The sequence below is a fragment of the Cheilinus undulatus genome, linkage group 18 (assembly GCF_018320785.1).
Source record: "Cheilinus undulatus linkage group 18, ASM1832078v1, whole genome shotgun sequence".
Lineage (NCBI taxonomy): Eukaryota > Metazoa > Chordata > Actinopteri > Labriformes > Labridae > Cheilinus > Cheilinus undulatus.
The window spans coordinates 29,948,768-29,976,288 of NC_054882.1; the positions used below are offsets into that span (position 1 = coordinate 29,948,768).

The following is a 27,521-nucleotide window of genomic DNA, read 5'->3' on the forward strand; positions in this document are numbered from 1 at the left end:
TATTTTGAAGCACTAAAGTGTTAAATCATATTGCAACAACTGTTTTCTAATCTACAGCCATTTAATCTTATTGGGCTTGTTTTACCCAAATGGGGGCATTTTCACTCTAGAGAGCAGGAAGTGACACTGGATAGCTCTAAAACAAAATCCTGTTCTTGCCTCTGTTCCTACCTCAGACAGCGAGGATCATTTTGGCCCCGCAATTACATCTCTACAATGTTCACAGTGAAGGCAAAAACATCACAGGTTGTAAATATTATGCCTTGAAATGGCAGTGAACAAGCCTTTGGTGATCTTAAATTAGTAGTCTGAATAGGACAAGTCCATACTGTTAAAAAAGGTGCTAAACTATTTCAATGGGTGAAATTTCTCATTTTAAAGATTTTAGGCTTTCTTAAATTAAAATAAGCAGCATTTTGAGCATCTGTTTGATACAAGGGAATCAGGTCTTCTGTGTTGTAGCAGTTCATGAAATTTTCTCTACCCTGCTTGGAAACTAGCTGTTTTTTTTTTTTATCACTCATCTGTCACCATCTGTTTGTCTTACTCTCTGTGAATCTCATCCTCCATATCTCAGGCATATTTTCCCTGATCATAAAAACAAACCACCCACTGACCCACTGTTTCAAAAAGATTCCACTGTCACTCCCTGTAGGAAAATCAGACCCACCCAGGTCTTATGTTTCTCTTCTGACCTATGAACTACGGTATGTAACACTATGTATGTGTTGGTATCTGTGTGGACATATGTTTAAGTACTGCATGTGTGAGAAGAGAAGGCACTCACCGGTTGAGGAAGTCACTGCTAGAGTGCCAGTCAGGTCCCTGTGATACATAGAGATTCATGTGTTAACATGTCTGAAAGTTAATCAGCTATGAGCTGTTCTGAAAGGCTAAATTATGATTCACTAACATACCCTACATGCTAATTATTAAGCTCATTTGTTTTTTTTGTTTTAGTCAACACTTAATGTGTGGTAACATATAATCCCTGCAGAATACTGTCTTGTTGGGAACTCAATTCAATCGTATTGTGTTGTGATCTACTGTAATATTGCTGATAAACTTGATAAGAACAGGAGAAAAGGACTGAAGAACAATCCACAATCATGTGTCTGTATATGATTATCAAGACTTGCTCAACATGCACAATTTACCAATAATTCAGACCGTTATGTCCATGTAACCATTTGTAATATACAGGCACAACATGCTTGTTGTTAGCAAACTTTGCAGAGGGTTTAACTAAGAGCAGGTAGTATTTAGGTAGACCACAGGTTTCAGAAAGTGCAAATTAGTGAGAACTACAAGCGACAATAGTTGAGCAAGCTGGGGCAGAGAAGGACACAAAGAAGAAAAGCAGGAGAGATTAGAAAAAAAGACCCAACTCCGTTGTTAAAGTCATGCAAAGAGAAATGAAGGCAGAGGGGGAAGGATGTGTGAGAGGTGGGTCGATCTTGGCTGATCTTCATTTCCACGATGAAAGGTGCTGATCCAAGCAAACACTTCTTCAAAAATCAATAAAAAATAGAGAAAAGCTGTCAGGCAAAGTAATCCTAGCCTCACGTTTAAATGTTTAAAAGGCAACATATGTGCAGGAATAAGAGCCCCTGATGGAAAACCTGCTTTGACCATATGGTCTCCCGGCTGGAATTTAAAAATCATCAAAGAGGGAAGTAGTTACATAAGCAGCACCATCTGAGATGCAGCGGAAAGGTAAGCTGACATTAGCTATCCTGTTTCACCACATGCTTAAAAAAACAGAAGCAGAGTTCACCTCAAAGGTCAAAGCAGGTTAGAAAGCCAACAAGGTCAACAGTGGGTGTAAAATGACTAAAGTTTGTCCTTCACAGAAACATTGTTATGGAAAATATTTCATTTTTTAAAACTGATCCTGGAACAATACAGAGCAGCAATGTGGTTTTCAGAAAAGTGCTACATTACAGTTAGATATGTAACAGTTTTTCAATAGTAAAATGAAGACAATACAAAAGATCACTGAAATAAACTCCAATTTTTAATAAAACACTATTCAAAACGTACAAAAGGCAGATAAAGCAACAGTAGACACTACTTCCCTGTATTTTCTTAAATAATACTGTCATTCTCTTTTTTTGTGATCTGTGGTCCCTCCACAGCTATTTGAAGGCCTGTGCGTCTTTAAAGACTGGTTCAAATCACTGTCCTTAAAAGACAGCAAATTACTCACCCATGTATGTATAGGCCATTTAGGTGGGTAACAGCAGAGTAAACTTAAACCCAAGATTTACCAACTTGAGTGCATAGCTTTAAACCAGCACAAATATTTGCTAGTGATAAAATGTTAACACCCTTTAACCGACCTATGCAGCATCGTCAGCTTAAGTGACTATAAAAATCTGTCTGCAGGATATGCATAGCTTACAGGAGACAACCTTTGGTAGAGGTCAATGTAACTAACTGATCACAAAAGAAAAAGTAACATGAATAGTAAAAGCACAGTTTCACTAATATACAATGTTCACTTTGTTGCATGTTTATAACTTAATAAAATCAATGAAAGCAAATAGCCGAAGTGATAACAGGCAAGTTTTCTTAAGTATTAAATAAAAGTACCAGAGAGCATTTAACTGAACATGACATAACTTAATATGTACAGAGGAGTCCATAGACAGCACACAAGGCCAAAGTGTATCCTCTTGAGGCAGAGATGGTTCTTGTAGTCAGAGATGAGGAGGATTGTAGGCAGTGTTAAAGGGATGATGACGCACTGTAGTGAGTACTACTAAAGCAAGGTTGGTTGAGGAGGAGTAGTAGTTGGTAGTAGTAACACCAGGGAAGTATGGAGGTTGGGGAAAGAGGAGGGTGAGAAAGCCCAAACTGCTACAAAAAACAGCTGGACGTTAAAAATCAAAGGCACTGAGGAAGGACACAAGACAGGAACAGGAAGCCCCGGACAGGAAGCGCATCATCAGTGAGTCAATAGCTTAAGCCGCGTGATCCAACTGACCAGTAGTGAGCGTTCTGCCGTTGTGCGCTTGGAGACGGGGGCCAAGGCGGCCTTTCTCGCGTCCTCCTGGTAAGGGATGGTGGCGCTGTTGTGGAGGTCTGAGTTGGAGTAGTAGCGACTGCCCCTGATGTGGTCCACTCGGACCAGCTGACGTTCTCCGGCTGGCCTGTAGGGCGGTGACACTGTAGGGACCTCCTCTGCAATGGTGGGGATCCTTTCATTGCTCAGGTATCTGTACAGAAGGTCTTCACCTAAAATAGGAAAGACAATGAGCCATCAACTTAAAAAAAAGCAAAGCCTTCGAAGAGGTACTTTGTGGTTTTACCATATTACATTAGAGGCACATTGCTCTTATGGCAACTAAACTTTGCAGACAAAGTAAGAAAATTTGTTTGGTAGATCATTTCTTTGTTGTAACACTTCTTGGCAATAAATCTTATATTGTTGGAAAGCCTGTCCACCTCCCCTTCAAATGGTGCCACTCTGTAAGGAACATGCATTTGTGGGATGAGCAGCAGAGATGAGTTTGTGGGTTGCACCCATGAAAAATTTGCCAAATCTTCTCTACCAATGCCATACAGCTTATTCTGCTGTTGCTAATGACTCTTGTTTAAAGGTTCTGGTACCCCCAGGTGCTGACAATCAGTGTAGTCATGAGGCTTGTCATCACTGGAGGCAAAGTCAATGTTTCGCAGTCAGTGGCAATCTCATTTCTCCAGTCTGGGACAGAACACTATCCTCCAAGATGACAACACTCACTCCCACAGAGCATGGTTTATCAGAGACTACCTCCAGAATCCAAGAGTGGAGAGGACAAAATGGCTGCCAGCAGTCCTGACCTCAACCCCACTGAACACTTGTGAGATACGCTTTGACGTGCTGTTCATGACAAAGTGACCAACATAACCACATTGTCTGATTTGTGACGAATGCTGGTTGAAGGATGGGATGCCATACCGCAGCAGTGTGTCACCAGGCTGGTGACCAGCATGCGGAGGAGGTGCCAAGCTTTGTGGCTGTGTATGGTTCTTCCACAGCCTACAGAGGCTCCTGTTTGCTAAATGAATAAATTATTGATTTGCTAATATGCTTTGTTTCTGCTTTTGTTTTGGCAAGACAATGGTTGAGTGTGCTCCTTTATGTACCGTTTATTACAGTAAAACAGTACATTTGTCACACGAGTTATATAATTATGATCAATACTAATTCAAAAGCAGCCTATTAGCCTAGTTTCTCAAAAAGCAATGGAATAGGTGTTACAAAGCTAGCCTGGCTGTGTTCAAGGCTAAAAAAGCCCTCCACTTATGCCTGGCCAGTGGCTCTCCATTGGACGGGCGTAAGGATCCACCACCACCTCTTTACAGGAGATCATGACCCAGATTCTTCAAAATGTTCAAAAACTTAAATGTATTTAATGAAAAATGTCACAGGTTGGATCACAAATGAAACAAAAGAGATAGGACAAAAGAAACACGTTTTAAAAAGCTCACCAATACAGGAGGACAAGTATGCACTCATGTTTTTACTCCATTTTTTTCCAGATAGCATGAAAATTTCTTTGGTAAGTTCTTTCCAAACTATCTTGGGATAACTAGCTTTGTTATCCTGGAAAAGGAGTTAATACATTGAAATCTTGAGGGAAAATAAGAAATTTGCTTGTCATCACAAGAAAACCTAAAAAATGTAAAGATGTTTTACACCTTCATTCAGGGTGACCGTACATCATAAACTTTTTGCCGCATATTTTTTTCCTGGCACCCATTCACCACGCACTGGAAACTGCTTCACATCCTACTGTTAAGTCCTAACCCACCACTTGGAAACCACTGCTCTAGAGCTTGCAAAACAATGAAATATGAAATGTAAAAACTGAGAAATCCACCTCTTTTTCAGATTTGTAAGCCAATTCTTAATTTGATGCAAGCACTTTTCAGAAAAGTTGGGACAGTGTTAATAAAAGACTGGAAAAGTTGTGATATGTTGAAAGAAAACACCCAGTAGAAAAATCTCTCTATTAATAAGATTAATTGGAAATATGTTTGTGACCTTAGTGGGTATAAAAAGAGCATTGCAGAGAGGTTAGGTCTTTGTTAAATATATGTGGAACAGTTTTTGGAAAAGGGGCTGTATAAAAACTTTTTTTGTTTCAAACCATTGAAATCTTGTCCCTCTTAAGTATAAACATGAAGCAGGGATGTGACCTACCTTTCCTGCCCTGTGCCCAGGGTTTAGCGTAGGGATCTATGATTCCAACAGAGGTGTCCACTGGCATGGAGAGAGGCCGAGGCTTCCCTAAACACAAGAGTTTGAATTTTATCACTGAGTTATTTCTTTAAAATGTTATTCTACTTCCATTGATGAAAGAGCTATGAATAAAAACTGACCACGCGAGGACTTGTGCTCCCTCATTCTCGGTTGAATCACGTTGGCCTCGATAGGACAGCCAACGCTTAGTTTGTCATAATCTGCGATGGTACATCGCCTTCTGCTCTCCTGGTCCAGGAAGGAGTTGGGTGACTCAGAGCCCTTTGGTCTTTTGCTGATGCTGGAGAAGGAGTCTGCTCTTTCCTCTCTGCGTGGAGAAGCAAATGCTCATTACTCATTAAAAAACACCCACAGTTTACAGTACTCTGCATTTAACCTCATTAGGAATGATTTGTTGGCAAGTAATGACTCTGGCATGTCCAACTGTGAAGCGTGTAAGACACACAGCTACAATCTTTATGTAGAAATGTGGCTTTTAAACTAATGTGAAGATGCTCTGTCGTCTTCCTGGAGGTGGAAGATGAAACAGCTGTTACATAAGGTCCATGGTGAGACTACAGGGAGCCAAGTGGGCTAAAGAAAAGCAGAACAGAAAGTGCAGTACATGGGAGGAAGGTTAGGCGACCACATTTGCAGGACTTGGTTATAATGGAGGAGGGCATGTTGCAAAGGTGGAGTAGGGGTGATTGGATCACTTAATGTGGGATGGCTGTTAATCTTTTCTAACACGTCTTCAAGTTGTTTTGTGTCTTGTGTGCTGTGTTAGGCCGGCCACACTCTACAGGCTTATAAGCCCGATTTTAGCCAAGATTTGACTCCCCCCGACGATTGTGCGGGGGGCGTACCTACTGGAGCCTCGTCGCAAACGATTATTTGTCTGAGTAGTCTGCATTTGTGTGGTGTCAACACGATTCATTTACTGCTCAGAAGCGCGTTGTAGCCTCTCAAACCCTGAATCTTAAATTAACGATTCTTAAATTAAATTACGATTCTAGGTCGTAGTGCAGCTGACAGAGTACCCACAACAACCAATGAGAGCGAGCACACCGAGTAGCGTCACCAGACGAATCATACGTACTTTCACCGCTCACAACCATAAACACAATACTACCTTAATTCCAGCCAGGATTTCGTCCTGAGTCTTTCCCTTGTTTTATGATTTTTGTTGTACCTGTAACACACGTCAGGACAGCCTGTTGTGGAGAGACAGCAAGACGGTATCGACAGACATTCGTGTTTTTTTTTTTTCTGAAGTCACGTGATCACGCGAGGTCGTAGGCAGGTCAGCAGGTGTGTGGCCTCCAGTGATCGGACAGTCTGGCTGAGTCGTCTAGTGTGTGCGTTCAGAGGATTAAAGATGAAAAATCTTTGGAAATTGTCCTGAAGTCTGTGGTCTCTCACAGTTTTAAAATCGTTTCAGATTAAAAAATCGTCTAGTGTGTGGCCGGCCTTAGTCAATAGATCATAAGTTCCTGAACAAACTAAAGATTAAAAGAGACAGCTCACCGTGGAGTGTATGGCATTGGAGGAGGAGGGGGGATGTACAAGTCAAGGATAGCAGGTTTCTCCTTTTTGGTTGATCCATTAGCTGAGCTGCAGGGAGACTGAGCTCTGATCAAGGAGGAATTGTTCTGGAGAAAAACAAACAAACAAAGATTAGATTGATACTGTCACCTTCACATACATTCATAAACCAGTTATAAACTTAGCACTAAAAAGTAAGGACATTTGTGTTTGGTAGATGATTTCTCTGTTGTTCCAGCATTGTAACAAGTATTGGTGGAAGGACTGTTTATTTCCCTTTTAAATGGTGCCGGTTTTGTAAGGAACATGCATTTGTGGGATGCGCAGCAGAGCTGAGTATGTGGGTTGTGCCCATGAAAGATTTGCCAAATCTTCTCTGCCAGTGCCAAACAGCTTATTCTGCTGTTGCTTCTGACTTATTTTGAGCGTCTGGTACCCCAAGGTGCTTGAGTTGCAGCTGTTATGTTCAGTGATGAGTCCAGAATACCAAACAAGAGTCAAAGGCAGATTAAGCTGTTTTGCATTGGCAGAAAGATTTGGAAGGTTTTTCAACCCACATGATCAGCTCTGCTGCTCATCCCACAAATGCATGTTCCTTACAACAGTGGCACCATTAAAAGGGAAATAAACAGGCTTTTCTAGTGGCATAAGATTTATTCCCAAGAAGTATTGTAACAACAAAAAATAATCTACCAAACACAAATTCCCTTACTTTATCTGCAAAGTTTAGTTCGTTTTAATGGTAATTCACTTCATGCATACATTTAGACACTTTATCAGCTTAACATCATAAATAAAGTCATCACTATAGTTCCTTAAAAAGAAGACTAAATATGACTTGCTGGTCACTGGGAGGAGTTTACCACATGTTTAAGCGGTTGAGAATAAACCTTCTTGTTTGAGGTACAGAAAGACTGTCAGTGAAGACCAGAATAGCTCTTTAGACATGTACTTATGACTGTACTCATTCACCACAGTAATGTTTCTCAACACTCAACAACATTGTGCCCTTGACTAAATGTACACTGCCAGTCCAACCAAATCTAAATGATACGTCTGATGAAACAAATGTGATATATTAATGACAAACTACATCAGGTTTAGAATCTCATGACTCATTCCAGTCCTTTCCTTCTCTAAGAGGCTCCCACGTGTACAAATTATACAGTATTACAAAGCCAGTGTCATTCACTCCTGGATCAGGTTGTGTGATTTGTGTCTGTTTTGCCCTCTGGAGCCTTATTATCACAGATAAACTGAGATGTCTCGTTCTGATACCTCTCACTACTTGTTAAAACAAGATGCTGGTGGACATGTTGTCATTGGCCACCTTTGTGGGGAGAGGTGCTTTGTTGTTTTTAAAAAACCCACTCTTATCTGATATCGTCTCATCTTGCCTTCTCAGGCTATAAAACAAGCTACGCATGATAAGACAATGTCAGAGCCTGAAATTTGGTACTCTAAGCTTACACAGGGCTTATTATGTGCCTGCCTGTTAAAGGGGCTCAGGTGGGGAGAGATGGTTAAAAGCTGAATTCAGTCTAATGTGTTCACATGAGGGTGAATAGCAAATTAGATTGCAGTCATATAACCTTATTAGCACGATATATATTTGCTAACCCTGACCTTTCTTTGGACAATACTCATTTAGGTTGTTTTTCTTGACAAATAAAATCAACCATTCTTAGTCATATTATCCTCCTCTGATGGCAACATCTGGACATTTTGCTTCTAATAAACGAAACACAATCTGACCAGACTCCACTGAAACAGCTTTATCTTTAGACCGAATGACATCATGAGACTTTATTTGCCTCTGATGTTACCCATGAAGAAAATGCTGTTGTCAGTTCAGCCAAGCAAGCAAACAGCACTTTCAGGGTGGCTTTTGACACTTGTCTGAACATGCAGCTTTGGAACCAACTCCTTAAAAAGCTGATAATTGTTAGACAATGAGTAGACACCCAGGCTTTTGTTGATCTTTCATAATAAAGGGTGATGTGTGCCAGCTTGCGTGCAAGAGAGCATGTACCTGTGGTACTGGGGGCTTCCAGCGCATGTTCTTGAGTGGGGCAGGGGTGAAACCTGTTGTTCCCGTGGGCCTCTTCTTAAGGAGTAGAACCACACCTTTAGGGTCCTCCCTTAGTTTGACAACCAGGTTTTTCAACTGCCAGCCCACCTGGTTAACAGGAAGAGAAGAAAACCAGCATTTATATATGATTTATATCTTCTACTTCACTGACACCGTGTGTAGCATGTATGTAATAGATAAATAGATAAATTCTTACCACTGTCTGCTGGTTAACCTGGATCACCTCATCACCAGCATGAATCTTCCTGGTCAGGTCTGCAGGTGACTACAGAGCAAAAAGAGGAAAATTCAGTTTGATTAAACAGAAACTATGCTGTCACTGTTGTCTGCTTTTAAAATTCACCTAGGAAAATTAGTTGATCAAGCAGACTAAGCTCAAATCATGAGAAAACAACAACCCCCTCTGTGTTTATGACTATCAGCTGCACTGTTTTTCATGTCACACGGATACAGAACAGGATTAACTCGTCACTACTGATGATGATTCAGGTCCTGATTCACAATTAAAGACCGGAGGCGAGGACACGATCATTGCAGTGATGCTGGTAAATTAGTCACTGACTGACTGAATACCGGGAAAGGTAAGACTTCTGTTTGTGATATTTACTGGTTAGTGAGACCAAGAAAAAACAATTCCCATAACATATGAGCAATTCTTCAGCATTCAGATAATTCTTTGTGCCTCCGGAGGAGGAAGATGAAGAGGAAAATGATGAGAAGGATAAAATGAAGAATTCTAAACTAATATCAGGTTACTTTCAAATGTTTGGTGCAACAGAAGCTAAAAAATTCCACAGTATGTTAGTCATGAAATGACAAAACTGTGATATAAGTATCACAACCGTTACAATGCTGACCACAACCAGGCTTCCTTGCTGTATTTTCAATGATTAAAATTATTGCAACATGGGTCTGAGTGTCTTCTTGTGGTTACCATGTTGTCATACTCACATGTTCTGTGGTTCCTGTGATGACATGTAACCCATCATATGTAGACTTTATGTACATTCCCTAGAGGAAAAACACATTAATGGTCTCAGTAAAAATACAATACTCCCAGAGGGAGATGAATGCACGACAGAGATGCTGGGGTCACAATTTGACACACATTGCATGGATTCCTTGCCTTGAAACCATAAGACAGGCATCAAGTTTATTACAGAAAAATGGGGATGACAAAAAATGATCTCCAAGCTCTACTTACCAGACCCTCTCCTGGTTTGATATTTGTCAGCTGGACTTCCTCCAAGCAGGCCGACTGGCTCATCAGGGGGTCAGAGGTGGTTCTCACAGTCTGATCACAGATGTTGTTTAAAATCTTTGACTGCAGATGGAAAGGCACAACAGAATTCTCTAATTATTACCATAGGAAGCATGAAAAACAACATTCTCATAGTGATTAGTGTAACAAATCCTCTAATACAAGAACCATATGGGATAGGGGTGTTAGAAAATATCAATACACTAAAATATTGCACTATTTTGCGGCGTGATACTGTATTACAGTCTGCCTCCACAAACACATTGACATCAAGTACAATTCAGTCAGGAACATAACTGTCACACATTTAACCATTTTATTGCAAATATATACAATTTTACTTGGCGGAGAAGGTTCTGCTCAAAAGATGCTCTCTGAGTTAGTTGAGCAGCATGCTTTGACTTTCCAGGGAGTGCATGGCTAGAAACCCCCATGTGGATATATACATCTTATTGTGTTGAGAGAAAGAGGTGCAATTGGCTATGGGAGCTAGGAGGCAATGATTAGGATCAGCTGATCACAGCTGGGTGTGATCACCCACTACCGTATCCTGCACAAACTCATTCTAGGCTTTGTATACACTATATTGCCAGAAGTATTCGCTCACCTGCCTTGACTCGCATATAAACATAAGTGATATCCCATTCTTAATCCATAGGGTTTAATATGACGTCAGTCCACCCCTTTGCAGCTAAAACAGCTTCAACTTCTCTGGAAAGGCTTTCCACAAGGTTTAGGAGTGTGTTTATGGACATTTTTGACCATTCTTTCAGAATATGTGAGGTCACACACTGATGTTGGACGAGAAGGGCTGACTCTCAGTCTCCGCTCTATTTCATCCCAAATGTGTTCTATCCGGTTGAGGTCAGGACTCTGTGCCAGTCAAGTTCATCCACACCAAACTCTCTTATCCATTTCTTTATCCTTGCTTTGTGCACTGGTGCTCGGTCATGTTGGAACAGTAAGGGTCCATTCCCAAACTGTTTCCACAAAGTTGGGAGCATGGAATTGTCCAAAATCTCTTGGTATGCTGAAGCATTTAGAGTTCCTTTCACTGGAACTAAGGGGCCAAGCCCAGTTCCTGAAAAACAACCCCACACCATAATCCCCCCTCACCCAAACTTTACACTTGTCACAATGCAGTCAGACAAGTACCGTTCTACTGGCAACTGCCAAACCCAGAGTCGACTATCAGATTGCCAAATGGAGAAGCACAATTCGTCACTCCAGAGAACACATCTCCACTGCTCCATAGTCCAGTGGTGGCATGCTTTACACCACTGGATCCGACACTTTACATTGCACTTGGTGATGTATGGCTTGGATGCAGCTGCTCGGCCATGGAAATCAATTCCATGAAGCTCTCTAAGCACTGTTCTTGAGCTAATCTGAAGGCCACATGAAGATTGGAGGTCTGTGGCGATTGACTCTGCAGAAAGTTGGCGACCTCTACACACTATGCGCCTCAGCATCCGCTAACCCCGCTCCGTCATTTTAAGTGGCCTACCACTTCGTGGCTGAGTTGCTGTTGTTCCCAATCGCTTCCAATATTTGGAGCAAGGAAATTCCACGACTGGACTTGTTGCACAGGTGGCATCCTATCACAGTACCATGCTGGAATTCACTGAGCTCCTGAGAGCGACCCATTCTTTCACAAATGTTTGTAGAAACAGTCTGCATGCCTAGGTACTTGATTTTATACACCTGTGGCCATGGAAGTGATTGGAACACCTGATTTCAATTATTTGGATAGGAGAGTGAATACTTTTGGCAATATAGTGTATATCCACTGATGTAACAGGAAATATAAGACTGGAGCACATTTATTCTGTATTGATTTCTTTTTTTTCTTCAAAATAACTTAATTCATCACAGTAAATGAGGAAAACCCCAATCTTGATATTGCACAAAGACAGTAATTATGCTAGATGATGCATGACTACATTTTTTTTATATATATATTCTTAAGAAGCTTACCATGTGATTTTTTTAAAAATCGCAATATGTTGCCTTGGTCATTGTATTGCAATATATCGTACTCGCTAATACACAGCCCTACTGTGAAATGTGTTATGTTTCTATCAAGCAAGAATAAGAATAAGAATACTTGTAATTAAGTTTTATTGTCTACCTCCCGGCCCTAGCTCTTTTTTCTGTCTTCATGGCTAGTATAAAGCTTAATGGTTTAGAAGTATAAATGGGTTATAAACCAGACAAATAAGTGCACAAACGCTGTAGGTCATTTACACAACTCCCTTCTTCCTGCTCCCTCTTTTGCTCGTTGAAGGGGAAATGCATTTTGTTTAGAACACATGATGTGCTCTTTGATTTGATCACATGGGCAGACAGTGGATGAAAATAAAATGCTGGACATGCAGAAAAAAGAGGTAATGAAAAACGCAAGGCAATGCACAACAGCATGAAACATAGAATTAAACAAAGATTGTCTGCTCTACTGTGGACTGTAATTCAGGATGTGAAAGAGAGACAAAGTGCTAGAGGAAGCTCAGTGTTAACCCAAAGGGTCTGGAGAGTGTCAGCAACAGGAAGCACTGATGGATGGCGGGGGCGTATTAGAGCCGCCTCCTCTGCTGGCAAACCTATAGACCCGTCTCTTCTATTCACTTAGAAAACTGACCTTTCTGCTGAGAGCATGTCACACAATCTCTATGTAAAAAGACATTTACCTAAACAATCAGCCTGACCTTTTCACCGTATAAAGAGACCCTTGGGACTTATTTAGTTTACATTATAGGCAACAGAGAGAAATACAGTGCACTTACAACTTCCAGGATCTTCTCTTCCATCTCATAAACACTGCAGTCCTGTGATAGAGAAGACAGTGATGACAGATTAGGCTTGTGAGCAGTAAACAAGAGGGAAGAGGAAGAGGTTTTTCAATGACGAGAGACAGAAAAAGTATAGGGGTTGGGTAAATACGATATAATCAGCATTCCAGATATAGGACTGAGAAAAATGGAGAACAGCCACAAATAAACAGCTTTTAAATTCAAATTACCTCTGTGCCTAAATTCTGGGGGAAGCTGTAAGTGCATGATGTTCTGTGTGGTTCAGTAAACTGTACTGGAACATAAATACCATACTAGTACACGTATAGTCACAATGTGCAGATGACATGTTGCAGAACAATTGGGTTAAAAATGCCATCGGTTCAGAAAGTTCTTGGGTTTTCACTGCATCACTGCTTCCCACAGTTATAAGCGGGTGGGCTCTTGGAAGGCACAGTAGCTGTGACCTTGGTCGTACGGGATATAAACCCCCAATAGAATCTGCAAAGTCAGCTGGGAGACCAGCCACTGACTGTCCCCTTCCAACACAGGACTGCAGCTGGACTGGACACAGCTGAGGCAACAGCCTCCCACAACAACTGTGTTGTTAGTGGTGAAAGGGTCTCTAGTTAAGTGGGGGTTCAACTGTGCTTGTAAGGGGGCCCTGCTTGTTTGTGGAATTGGCTCTATGCTGGCAATACCCTCAGGCATCCCCATTCATCAAAACACAGGTGAAATGCTTCTGTCAAAACTTGACAGCAGAGAAAATCTACTCCTCCATGTCTCTTATTTCCTGGGAGGCCACAAACCTTTGTCAGAGCTAAATAAAGAGAAAACAGTGTTTGGGTCCTCACAGTATTAGAGACAAGCAGAGGCATGTGCCATGTACAAAGCCAGCTCTGTTTCTCTTTGTAAATCCATTGTGCAGACAGCGAATGGGGGTCGAGCAAGTTTTTCCATATTTCCATAGCTTGCACATTCCGCCTGGCTAAAGGGGAGCGTCTGTTTTCAAATGCACTTGGCTTGACATACTGTCGGTTTGTTTGCACCGATGAGATTTGCATGACAGCCTATGGCTGTGAGTGATGACTTCAAATCAAAGCAAAAAAAAATTCATGTTCCTTGAAGATTATTTTCCTATCCAAGCTTCAAACCCTGTTTGACTGAGCATGTTTGTTAAAGTAAGATACATGTGACTTTGCCACATATCCCTGTCAATGTAAACCATACGTTTAAAAAACAAAAGAGATTTCATTTGACATTTACTGCTCCCATACCCATGCATACAAAGTCAGCTGAGAATATATGGAGGTTTTAGAAAGAATTTGGCTATGCCTGCATAAACATGCAACTGCATATTTCTTTTAGAGACTGGCCCATGTTTGGATGACTACACTGTAGACTGAGCCAAGAAGGATGAGCTAAAAATACATACCTCAATACTTAGAGGTCTTGAATAAAACAGTATCATTATGTGCTGCAGACATGGCTCCGCACATCTCAAATCAAGCTTTAAATATTTGGAACATTTTTCTGCTTTCATAAGTCCATCAAATCATATGAATAATCGTTCCAAGATCGATCCGTGATATTTAGATGAATCCCATATTTTTGTCAAAACCAAAGTTCTTCTAGTAAGCAGGAGTCAGATCATAAGTAAGCACTGAGTGAGGCTGAGGGACAATTCCCTGGGTGCACTGATCCTTCACGTTATGGACTTGATCCCACAGCCGGTGTGGATCAGATGACTCTCTGTGTGATGCTCTTTGCGCCTTTGATCTGCCACCAGAGCGGATTTGCATGGTCAAGCAATGAAGTGGCAGAGAGAGAGGAGTGCTGGTACAGTGCAGAAACCTGCCTCTAAACTAGAGTGATATAAAGTCTGTGTACTGCAAAGTTTTAGACCTGTGCTGCTGACACCCTTCTTATGTACTAACATAATGTAGAAAACCACTGAGTTCAGAGTTTGGCCTACATAACGTGGCTCAAAATGAACAAAAATTAACTTCATATGTCTTCCAATAATGCAGGAGTGGGAAGCATGGAAAAAAAGACGCAGGGGATCGATGAAAAATGTGTTTGTTGAAAGTGAATGACCTCCAAACTGAAGGGTCAGCCAAGATGGGTGATGCGTTCACAGTTTTATGGCTATGTCCCATTGTGCGCGTACACACAGGCTTCATTCAGGCAGAACACATAAATTGTGTGATCTGAAAAGCCTTAATTCTTGGCTGAAGTTCATGAACGAGCTGGGCAAACCTCCGGCATCCTCCCCCATCATAAAACTAATCACTGTGGCAGACTGCTGTGCAACCTATTTTATTAACCAGTGGCTCATACTCTGGCCTGCATGTAACAAAAACAGTCCTGCAAAATTGTGAGCAAATTTAGATACTCAAATACGGGATGAGTTGGAAATAAAGAGGGGCCTTCACTTCTGTTAAGCCTTTAAAACTATTCTCTGCTCAAGTCATTAGAGGAAACAAATGGCTCCGGTCTTAAAAGACTCTTTCAGCACCTTATTCAACACCATAACCTCTCCACTTCACATGGCAGTGTGGGAAATCCATACCCCCTCTTCTCCTAGATGACCATGACCGAGACAGCCACAGTAAATCACCAGAGGCGCTGAAACACCAGACTCTGGTGGGGAAATGGGCACTCTGGGAAAGGAATTTATTTTGATTCAATAACCCTCAAAAATGACACCTGCAGTCTCAGTGCCCACTTTCACTGACAGGGTAAAATGAGCTGCTTCCTATGTTAAAGACAAACACGTACATGAATTAATGACTTTGATGCTCTTGTTTAAGACATACTGCTAGATGTATAAAACTGGCAAAAGCAGACTTATTGTATCAAGTGCAACGCCAGAGCAATCCCCTGCATAAAAATTGTTGTGTTTAACAGTGTATGGGTTCTGTATCTCTGTTTTAAATGTTAACAGTCTATCTGGCAGTCTAAAGGACCTCCTTCTCATCCCTGCATTAAACCTAAATGCAGGAAGTGCTTTCAGACAGTTCGGCCTCCTGCTGTGAGCATCTTGGAGAAGCAAAAACAGGAACCACATGGCCGAGGGACTTCAGCAGCAAGAATGTTGGCAGCCACCTTTAAAACAGCGCCAGTGGCTTTTATGAAATTGGAAACACAAAAGCAGCGTTTACTATTAAACGCCCCTACACATAAGAGGGTCTCCTCATTAGGGGACACAAGGAAAAAATACCCCAAGAAAAACATCATTATTTGCAATAATATGTGGAGACTACTCGCTTTAGGGTTATGTCATGGCTGCCAGATCACATTTCCCATAACTCCCTTCTCCTGTACTGTATCTTGAATGTCTGTGCCCGCAGGATGGTATGTGCTTACTGGAAAAACCTATTGTATCTGTATGTGTGGGTTTCCCAGGGGCTTGCTACAGGTGTGCTGTTGGGCTAACTAGCGTGCAGACCTGTTGAACTGTGGTGGTGAGCTCCAGGCACAGCTGAATGATCTTGTTCTTGGTGGCTGTGAAGTCACTGATCCCTGTAAGAGGTGTCCTAAAAGCAGACAAAGAAGGAAAAGGAGAAGATTAGAAACAAGTAATGGACTACAGAGCTACAGTCACTGATCCTGCAATGCTGTGCAACTCTTAGAACAGAGCATGTGACAATAGTTTATGTATTTATGTGACAGAGACTTTGGATCCACACCACTAGGTTAGAGTGATAATTCTTGATTTGGACAGGGACCCTAGCGTTTTGTTGCTATCAACTCAACATCAAAAATGCAGTTTGACCTTAATATCACATTGCTAGGTTTAACCAAGTCTGCTAAAAACAGAAGCTTAATTTCAGACAGCTATAACTAAATCCTGGTAACCTTCTTAACATGCTCTGCTCTTCTGCTGTAATATGATTTAGAGCAGGTCATCAGGAGAACTCCTATTTAAATCTCACAAAGGCGTAAAACACTGCTTAACAAAGGGAAACTGTTTTCTTGGCCAGGAACTTGAGAACATGCAAGCAATTTCACTTCTATTGAGATACGAGCCATACTACACAGGCTAATGGTAGCTAAAAAGTGTTACTACCTGTCCAGCCAAGCCAGGAGGCTCTTTGCTGCACCAATCAGCTCCACCACAGAGGTAAGGAAGTCATTTGGTGGCTTGCGTGAGGTGCTGCCGTCGTATGCAGGGCTTTTCCTGCGGTCAGATGTGGCCATGTGTAGACTGTTGGTGGCAGCTCTCATCCTCACAACCAGATTCTTCAAGTTATCCGTCTCCACCCCATAGTTCTGAAATAGTAGATGAGTACATCATTGTAACTAAGTCAAACAGACTTGGAAAAGTAAACACTTTTGAGTGAAGTAGAAATTACATGCAATGCCAATCAAACTTTGGATCAAAGCAAACAACCTTACTGCGTAGTCTAGACATGGGAGGTACTTTTAGCCCAACAGTGGAGTGTCATTCTCATGAAAACATGTTGATTCCTGCACAACAATGGGCTGCAATAATTTCTCTGACAGATATGATTAAACGGTACTTGTTTGTGAGCATGGCTTGGGTTTGAAATCTCCCCTCCTGTCTCAAGGTTTGTCCCAGCGTGTTCGGGAAGGGTGTGCACATGCAATCACCTGATTCTGATCAAGCAGAGCAAAGTCTGCATTCTTTAGCCTGGGTAGTTTCCTGCTTTTGCATTCCTCATATTTGTAGGTTATTGACATGCACAGAGCAGTCAGGCATTGTGTCTCAAAAGGTCACTAAGTACAGTACAGACCAGCTATGAACTTTACCACTGCAGGGTGTGGAGCAGCAACACCATACACAGGTTTTTTTCTTGGCTGGTAAAGCTGATGTCTGAGACTGAGCATGACCACTTGACCAAAGGCTGTTTTTAATGTCTGTGCAATGTTTTGACTGAATAATGTGTTGGTTAAGGGTAAACAGACAAAAAGTAGCCTGGCTCCTGTCCGAGTAAATATCAGCTTACATGGTGTTGCATTGCTGCCAGCAACATTGCTGCACGTGTGACAGGCCAGTAGCTAAATATGCCTTGCAAGGAGTAAAACAGCACGTGTTTGGGACATTACGATGGAAATCTGCAAGTGGTTAGTGTCTGCTTTTATTCCACTGCCTTTCTCCAAACAGAAAAAACTAATTCCACTCATTTCAGTCCCCATGGAATAACTCAAATATCTGAACTTCTCAAGCGGTAGCCGTAGGAAGCCTTTCTAATGGTTCACTTGAAATCAGATGGATTGTTCAAACATCATAAAGGATAGGTAAACACTCAGTGGATACAAGGAATAGGAAATAAACCTACTTCTGTTTCTCCTTCAGTCATTCACACAGTAAGAGTGAAACTTGAAAGCAGTGTGAGCTCGTTCCAGATCAAACGTCTCGCCTGGCTTTTTCATTAGCAGGCTAATCACACAGTCACAGCAGTTTGAACTGGCTCGCAGATGTCCAGAGAGCCTCTGTCCCTCACTGCCAGCTGAGCTAAAAACCACGTCTGAGGCCAAAACCTGTGGTTCCAGTCAAATGCAATTTTTCATTCTCATAACAGCATTTGAGCCAGATCTACTTACTTTCACTGTCTTTTTATAGACCTTCAGTTAATCGAGAATCAAGATGTGTGAGGCTTGACTTGGGGCTCTGTGAGGGGGGCTATATTCTGGTAGAAGTGTCCTGAGGAGAAATGGAGAACTGCTATCACAACAAAGCACTTCCTGTCTTGGCCACAGGCATTACATGGATCTAACTTGACTATAAAAGATACATATGCCTGTAGGGTAGACATAGGGCGTGTGATTGTGCGTGTGTCCCTTTAATGTGCCATCTGAGGTTGAGTGTAACATAATATATTGGGACAAATTCATCTCTTGGCAATGGTAAAATACATTTACAGCAGCTTTGCGGCTCATGGTGAGGCCTGCTGGTCCAACATATACTGTATGCTCTATGGCAGCTGCAGAAAGCTTGTGTGTGAATATAATGTGGAGCTGGTCTTTGAGTGGGTCACTGGGGTCTTACAAAAACTACAGGAGAGTTGGGTTTCAACTTTGACTCTGCAGAAGACATCATGTCTCAGAGAAGTCCAATAAAATTAATTGAAATGTTCCTTTTTTGTCCCTAGACAGCAATTGGCTCGTGATAGCTTCCTACGGGGCTGCGGGGTTGTATGCTAGACCATTATTCACCATGATTCAGCTTTGAAACTCCTTATACAGCCACGCACATGATATATAAATGGTGCATTTATCAGGGAAAATCTTTGGTGTATATGTGCATACTTTTAAGTTTAAAATCAAAAGGCAAAGACTAAAGATTCCTGCACCAAAAGGAAGTGCCTGATCTAACAGTAAACGATGAAAAGAGGGGGGAGGGTGTGAGAGCTTGTAGGGGTTATGGGCGCTGGTGGCCTGTGTTTCTGTCAGTAGCAGTGACCTCACCATAGTTAGAGCTAATTGAATGGGGGGCCACACTTCCTCTCAGTCGAAGGTTACAGCCTCATTCTTGATAAGGAAGCCCCTAACAGACAAAAAACCCAACTGGGCTGCTTCAGTTATAGGTGAACAGCTGCTCCTGCACTCCTGATGTGAAGTTGAAAGGATCAGAAAAAATACAATATGCACAAATATTAATCAGCTAAATTGCACAAGCTTACATAGGGCATACAAACGCACAAGATATCAGCTTTTTTTCAAGAGAGAACAAAGTTTCCATGCAGGAAAAGGGGTTCACTTAGAAAAACAGCACCATGCTGAGCAAGCACTTTGGAGGCCAAATTTATGAAGCTGCTCAACAGCAAAACTACCCATGATTTCACTGCCTTGATGTCAGAGTTCTAGGGGTGAACAAAAACCTGGACCTGATTACTGTGGCGGTAAAAAAGCATACGAGGTAGAGGATGTACCATATGGTCCATATTCTGTGATGAGTAAATCTATCAAAACAAAAAATGGCAAGTATGAGTCAAATGCTTCCAGGTGTTAACTTCCAGGTAGAAGTGATGCTGCTAAGATGTGAAGGACAAACTGCTTATCTTTGCTTTGAGCAGACTTTGAAAAAAATGCAGTTTTTTCCTTGAAAGTGATACCCATTGTGCTGAAGTGGCAGATCACTTCTCCTTTGCCACCCAGAACAGTCTCAATGCAAGATGCAGCCACATGTAGGAGAAAGACACCATTTCAAGACAAAAATAACCATGCCCTGATAAATGTAAAGCTTTAAAGGGGGGTATTAAGTCTGAATTGCTGACACTGATCAAAACCCAGGGACCACAATCTGAGCCTCTTTATGGCACAGGAAGTGATAAAACTCCAAATCGATCCCATCTGCTGGAAAACCTGCTTCTCTTTAGGTTGAAGCGTGTACCATTTTCATCGCTCTTTTGTGCTCAGTTGTTAAAGGCTGAGACATTTTTGTTAGCAGATCTTCTGGAAGCTGTGATGATGGACAGAGGGTCACCTGGTTTGCTTCCAGAGTGACTAATAAGAGGCTCCAGTGGATTCATATCACAGAATCAAGACAAAAATAGCTTAGGGGAGCAGACAGATTCAGATGTGAGAATGACCAAACATTTCAAGGACTTATTGTCATAGTCTTGACTTTGTTTTGTGACAGGGGTGTCCAAACTTTTTCCACTGGGGGCCACATACAGAAATATATAAGGATGGTGGGGCCACTTTTATATATCTCACCTTGACATTTAAGTTAGTAAAACCAATCTAATGTTGGTTAAGATATGCTCAGTGATTGGGTATGCTTAAATGGCTTGTTGATGGCTGACAAGGCAAATATCCAATCATTTTAAGGATTTTGGGGAGGCCAATCAGATTTCAGGGGGCCCTAGTCAGGGCTGTCTACCACCGGCCCCGCCCCTGGAACATCATCGGTTCTGCTATTTGCTGCTATAATCCATTAGGGCATTATAAATGAAGATATTTTTAGTATTTTGGTTGCAAATATTTTTACTATTTATAGTGTTGTCTCAATTTAGTCCTAAAAAAACAGCTATAACTCCTTGTCAAAATGTTAGTTTACAGTACTAGCATGGTAGCCCTGCCTTGTTTCGAAACTAAGAAGAGAAATACAGTGTAGCACAAGCTTCACACTCTATTGAAGGCCATAACTTACTTATTCAAAACAATTTTTGGGGGACCAATCAAAAATGGGCCGTGGGCCACATCTGCCCCCCAGGCCATAGTTTGGACACCCCTGTCTTAGGAGCTTTAGTTTATCCTTGTTTCTAGGTTAGTTTGCCTATTTCACCTTCTTGTGTCTCTGTGTCCCTTATGTTCAATTTTTATTCCAAGCTTAGTTTCTAGATTTATGTGTTATCTTCTTCTTTCCCTCTGTTTTCTTTTATTCTCCATTTTTTTTAGTTTGCATCCCTTGTGTTTGAGTTCTAGTTTCTTCCTGCCTTTGTTTTTTCCCTCCACTTTGATTGCACTAACTAGGATCAACTGTGCTTTGTTTGTCACACCTGATCATACTGGGAATGATCAGACATGATCATTCCCAGTATGTTTAGTTTCTGTGTTTCTCTCTGTCTTTTGCCAGTTTGTTGTTTATCTCCTGCCTTCTATGATCCTTTTTGTCCTCAGTGATTCTTTAAGGAGCTTTTGATTTTTGAACTTTTATCATTTGGACTGCTGTGAGTAGTTTAGTTGTGATTTTTTCCCTCTTGTTTAATTAACACTTTTTCATGCACTGCATTTTGGGTTCTCTTTAGTTTAACTTTTGTAAAACCTGACATGTCCAAAAGAATGAAAATCATTTTGTGGGCAAGCATGACTTTTAATACAGGAGCTTTCCTCCTATTTACCAAACAGATCAAACTGCCTCACACTGCTACATGATAACCATCAACTGGCCCTCGTAACCTCAAACAATTTAAAACCGCCAAAACAAGCCCAGGGCTTCCCTGACTAGATTTCTGCTCATCTCTGAGTGACGTTGCTGTTCCCTAATGTCCTCAGGCTGCTTCGTGTGTTGTAGTGCCTCCACACCCCACTGAGCTGTGTGGGAAATAATGAGCATTTCTGCATCGTTGGGTCCTTCAGCTGCCGAACTAGAAACTACCGGCTGAGTTTTTAGTTAGTGTGGACAATAGGAGCCAAAAACAGAAAAGAGACTGAGACTCCCCGATCAGGGTGATCTTGTTCAAAGAAAAGCTTTTCGACCAAACAATTGACCAACCGAACAGAAGCTGTCAACCCTATAAAAATGTATGTTATTTATGCTCACCCTTCTCTCTTATTGCATTTATCTAAATTAATCATACGTTCATTTAAATGAAAAATATTCCTTTAATTCAGTGAGGATGATATGAAAATTGCCATCTTCACTCTCCTTTGGTAAAGGATGGTCCAATGAGATAATTCAGTAAGCGATGAAGCTCCTTTCCTTACCTTTTGGACAATTCAAACAGCCTTTATCATGGCCGACACTCAAATGCATCTGGGTCATTTCCCCCTGTTAGGAACCTTCCCTTGCAAAAAGGATTATGGGAATGGACCTCCAGTTTCCTTTGATTTTTTGTGCAAAAGCCCAATACCCAAAGGCAGCTCTATGAACTCACAAAAATAGAGCTCAAACAACTATTTTCTGTTGTCCAAGTTAAAAGAACTCAGTTTTTTAAAGGCTTTTAAAGTTTGGTCTTACAGTGTTTCACCATAGCAAACATCTACTGACCAGAGCACATAGTAGATCAACAGCCTCCAGCACCAGCTCCTGATGTCCAATCCTTGTGACTCCGAGCTCCTCCAAGTCTTGATGTGTGATCTTTAGTAGCTGCTCCCCGCTGATCTTCTCCCTCTCAAAGTTGCTCACATACTGCTGCAGGCTGTCATCTAGTCCTGGATGGAAAAAGGAGAACATGAATTCACAGGTAAATATGAAAACTTATTTACTATGTTTTTTTTAAGCCTGAGAGCAAAACCAAAATATTGCCAGTTCTGATAACTACTACATGCTTTATTTTTGTGAGTGTGCACAGTGTAGATAAAGAACAGGTGTGACTGCTATCTTTGCTAGACAAACACACTATAAACAGGAAAACGGTTGAGACCTTTAAGTCTGTTGGGCTGGTTAAACAATGGATGGCTATATTTGTGAGTGTGTGTATGTGGGTGTGGACTTTTCAATAAACGGGCCAGTGTCTGGGGCGTCCCCTCACTACTATTCGGAGCACCAAAAAAAAAAACAAATTAGATGCACCGTTACACCGCAAACTGCTATTGTCACAAAACACAGTTGAATGTAGTTCAGACGAATATTTTGTGTACTATACAGGGTTTTCTGTCACTAAACAACGATTTAAATACAGTTTTTCTACCTTCTGACACATGCATGTGTCCCTCTGTGGAGCTGTGAATCGTGTTGATATACAACAGAGAAGGGTAAGCCTTTGTATGTGGGTATGTGTTGAAGTAAACGCCATCTTTCTCCCCATCAAAGAGCTCACAGAGAGGGGGCAGCTGCATGGCCCTGTGCCCTGTTTTTTCTCTAAAAGACCTGTCAGCTGAAAGACACACTCTCTCACTCCAACCATATTAGAATGACACAGACGCAATACACACTTTAACACTCATATTAATGATATCTGTAAGTCTAAGTACTTGGTATGACATTCAAGACACCAGATTCTTAAATCTTATGGCGCATGTAACTTAACATCAAATATCTGCATCCATTTAAAATGCAGGGCATGTACTCAAGAGACAAACTGGGTGTGTGCTTTGCTCACTGAGTCCTTTTTATGAATGGCTCCTCATATCTTCATGCCTCTGTGACACTCAGTCTGTGCATGTGTTGCACAAAGTATACTTGAGGAAAGAAGATGATACTGTGCTGATGTGTAGCATGGTTGTAACAAGCTCACACAACAAAATTAGATAGTATGTATCAGAGCATTAGAATGATGAGACTGTAAATGCTACCGCCTCAGATTTAAAGCAACAATGAGTAACTTTTCTACCTTATAGTAGTTCTTTTGGAGTCAAACTGACAGTATGATGTAGGAATGGGTGGTAATACGGTAATGCCATGTCCCAGGGTATAAAAAAAATAGCAACAGTATTGCTTTAATTACCATCATGAAGACAGTGCTGTGTGATGAGCTCATGTTTATAATAAATGCCTTAAGATGTGTGTCCTATCCACCAGCAACATAACTGGTGTGTAAAAATGCTTTAAGCATGACAAATGAAATCCTGCTAATGAGTTCAGGCCAATCTGGCAAACAACTAATGTGCACATATATACCACCGCCATATAAACCACCGCCATCACAGCACCAGGTCTTCTCTAAAGTCAACGTGCACGCTGGCTGTCATGTGATCCACAGCAATGCGAGTTTAAAAACATCTTAATTCTTCTTTCTGCATGTAGATCAGTGATGAGAAATGACTTAGGCTGTTAATAACCACACATTCTGCATGCTCAGACCATCAGCAGCAGTTTTTAAAAACAATTAAACTTCTCTTAACTCATTTTATTTTAATTGTAACTTCTTCTAAGCTTCCCATAACTGCACAATCCAGAAATAGTGATTAAGGCCTATCTATATCTGTTTGAAAGCAAAGGGAACATTACATCACATTCTTAAATACGGTATGATAATAGTCGTGGATTATTATTTTCATAGTTCCAATAAATAATGGGTAAACAGAGAATATAGGCGCTATTATACAGAGCCAGAGAGAGAAGGGGGAAAAAAAGAGATGGAGGATCATTTGATCTTGATGCAACTCTGCTTACCTGTAAGGTGTGAAAACAATGCTTCAACTATACATCACTTTCTGCACCCTTGTAGTCAATGCCCTTTTTCGTAAATTCATTGCTTATGCATTTTGTTGAAGGATTAAATGAAGCTACTGCAGAGGCACATGCTCTGCTCACTGTGCTTGCATGTGCATGCATGCGAATGCCTGTATATGGGTTTTAAACAGCTGGCAGTAATGCTGTACCTCAGTCAAATTCAGAAAGGGTTTGACACTGTTAAAAAAACAGATACCTACCATTCCTAGAATGATGCCTTTTAAAAGGAAGAATTGCATCTACTCCATTACCACAAAGTGCCCTTGCTTCCTGCTTACAGCACTATTTAACTTTTGCATTGAGCCTTGGCTCTCTTGTGAGAAGTGCATATTGCATTGTAACAGTGGTTCACACAGTAGCCTTCAGATGTAGCTCCAGCCTTTTGATAGAATGTCTGCAGCTAAGCGACGGGAGTAGATGTTGACAGACGAAGCTAAGAAGAGAAAAATAGAGCGTGACTGAGCAAGATCGCGCAAGAATTCCACACAGGCTTTGGCAGAAGGCTCCTGCTCATACAAAACACTGTGGTTGGAGTGCTAACAGGGACAAAGAAAACACAAAATATTACACTTTTCCTGAAAAACCTTCACTGGCTTCCTGTTCAGTACAGAATTGACTTCAAAATATTACTTCTTATCCAAAAATCTCTGAATGCAATGGCACCCCAATATCTTTCTGACCTTCTCACTGACTACATCCCATCAGACCTCTCCGATCATCAGGCATGTGTCTCCTCAATGTACTTCAAATTAAAACTAAATCTGGTGAAGGTGCATTTAGTCACTATGGTGCTGTCCTCTGGAACAAACTGCCTGCTGACCAGAGATCTGCTGAAACACTTAGTTCCTTCAAAAGTGGCCTTAAAACACTGCTTTTCTCTCGAGCCTTTGGCTGTTAGGTTATCTTCATGAGCAGAATTGATCATTGATTTGTATATGCTCCTTTTAGGAGATACCAGCATTACGACATGCAAAATACTGTACAGACTGGTGCAAGGTGTGTCCAAGATCATTAATTGTTTTGCCTGAAATATCAGTTTTTTTACTCAGCGGTGTATCTTTGTTGCTGTTTGTCTGTTTTACGTCTGTTTTTATCTTCTTTAAAGCACATTGAGATGTATGAAATAAGCTATATAAATAAAACTGGATTGAAATGAATTAGCTAGAGCGTTGCAAAATAGTAGGCTGCAAGTCTGACACCGAGCTGGCCTTATTGGTGTTGGACGGTTACAAACTTTTTACATTCAGCAAGTACAGGTGCTATGATCTGTCCTATTTCATGATGATGCCATTACAACACAGCAGTTCTTACCGATTCATGCAAGACGATCATATCATTATACACCACAATACCTCGTTAGACTTAGAGAACATTATCTCACAGGGCAATATTACCTCTCATCATGCTTCAGCTTTTAACGTCTTACACCACTGTGACATTACCCAGTTGTTTCTCCTTCTGTTTATCAAGCTGTCAATTCTATCTTTGAAAAATCAAACTCATTTATCATCATTCTTGCCATCAGCCGTACCATGAGAAGCCATGACACAGTGGCCGTGGGTCATGTTGACAGATTAATCGATTTAAATACCTACATTTTAAAAAATGATTCGACAATTATATTACAAGAGTCTGGATGATGATATACTGCCACATCAGTATTTTTTCCAATCTCTCCAATTGAGTGCCATGCCAAAAAAGCTTAACAAATAGAGATCTGGAGAAATGCAAATCGCTTTATTACCTGTGTGTTCTGTCTACAAACAAACATAAGCCATCACTACATACTACAATGTGCTTTATGTGAAGCTCTTTGGCTCACTCTACCTTCAGAGGACTTCCTTTAAGGCCATTAAAATTCCATTAAAGCATCAAAGTTCACATCTTAATCCAGGAGGAAATATCTGTGAGAGCTCAAGTCATCTCCACTGAGTCAAAGGGAAATTCCATCAGAACTTGTTAACCATTAGCCTCCACATGAGTCAAGTCCAGTTAGGCTCATTAGATTTTTCTCATTCCTCGGCATGCTAATTCCCAGGCAAGATTTCTGAGAATTTTAAGCTTAACCCCTGAGTGGCTAACAGTCTGCAAGGAAATCCACGCCACACTGTAAGACTTTAAGGGACTGGCCTTTACCCAAAAACAGAACAAACACAAACAAATCACTGACTACAATCAAACAATGATACAGAAGGAACAAAATTTCCTCTTTCCTGCTGAGCTAAAAAGGCATTTCCTGAGGAATAGTGCCACGTTCCTCAACAGCCAGAAGAAGAAAGGGCACAAGGGAAATTTGTGGTGCATTAACAACTTGCTGAGGGTCTGACTTGTTTTTTTTAGCCTTGCTCTAAAAAACGCACCATTATCCATCCAAGAAAAGGTGGGAGGAATTAATCTGCATCCGGCTATTGATGAATGAAGGGCCTATGCTCTTCTCCCGGCTGGTTTCACTTTCAATGGCAAGTGTTTCCCTCCTTGTTTTCATTCCCGATCCTAGAAGTCACACTTCAGAGAGTTCAGAGGGTTCAATCTGCTCTGCATTGGCTTTGAACTGGAACAATTGTAACTTTGTTTTAATGCATCAAAGAGAGAGACCAACCACTTAGTGGTATATGTGACTAAGAAAAGGGGAAAATAGCCACACCTCAGAAAAAGTGTCTTACTCTTCCATTGAATTAAGGGACCCTATGATAGGATACCACAGCAATCCATCCCTCTGGACTCCACTGTTCACACCTCCTGCATGACAGGGGGTGATTTTACAGAGATGCTTATAAAACATTTATAAGGCC

General features: G+C 41.2%; 1 protein-coding gene across 1 annotated transcript in view; it reads right to left on the reverse strand.

Moving 5' to 3' along the window:
- LOC121526043 (connector enhancer of kinase suppressor of ras 3-like) overlaps positions 1–27,521 on the reverse strand; it is a 62,293-nt gene that overhangs the window by 17,435 nt on the left and 17,337 nt on the right. Inside the window, exons 2-14 of the mRNA XM_041812324.1 lie at positions 22,603–22,766; positions 16,993–17,195; positions 16,372–16,459; positions 12,915–12,956; positions 10,075–10,194; positions 9,822–9,881; positions 9,067–9,135; positions 8,811–8,957; positions 6,761–6,885; positions 5,374–5,561; positions 5,195–5,281; positions 2,990–3,240; positions 788–825 (exon numbers count right to left, since the gene is read on the reverse strand). Coding sequence (XP_041668258.1) covers positions 788–825; positions 2,990–3,240; positions 5,195–5,281; positions 5,374–5,561; positions 6,761–6,885; positions 8,811–8,957; positions 9,067–9,135; positions 9,822–9,881; positions 10,075–10,194; positions 12,915–12,956; positions 16,372–16,459; positions 16,993–17,195; positions 22,603–22,766 — 1,582 coding nt within the window. The remainder of the gene's footprint in view (positions 1–787; positions 826–2,989; positions 3,241–5,194; positions 5,282–5,373; positions 5,562–6,760; positions 6,886–8,810; positions 8,958–9,066; positions 9,136–9,821; positions 9,882–10,074; positions 10,195–12,914; positions 12,957–16,371; positions 16,460–16,992; positions 17,196–22,602; positions 22,767–27,521) is intronic.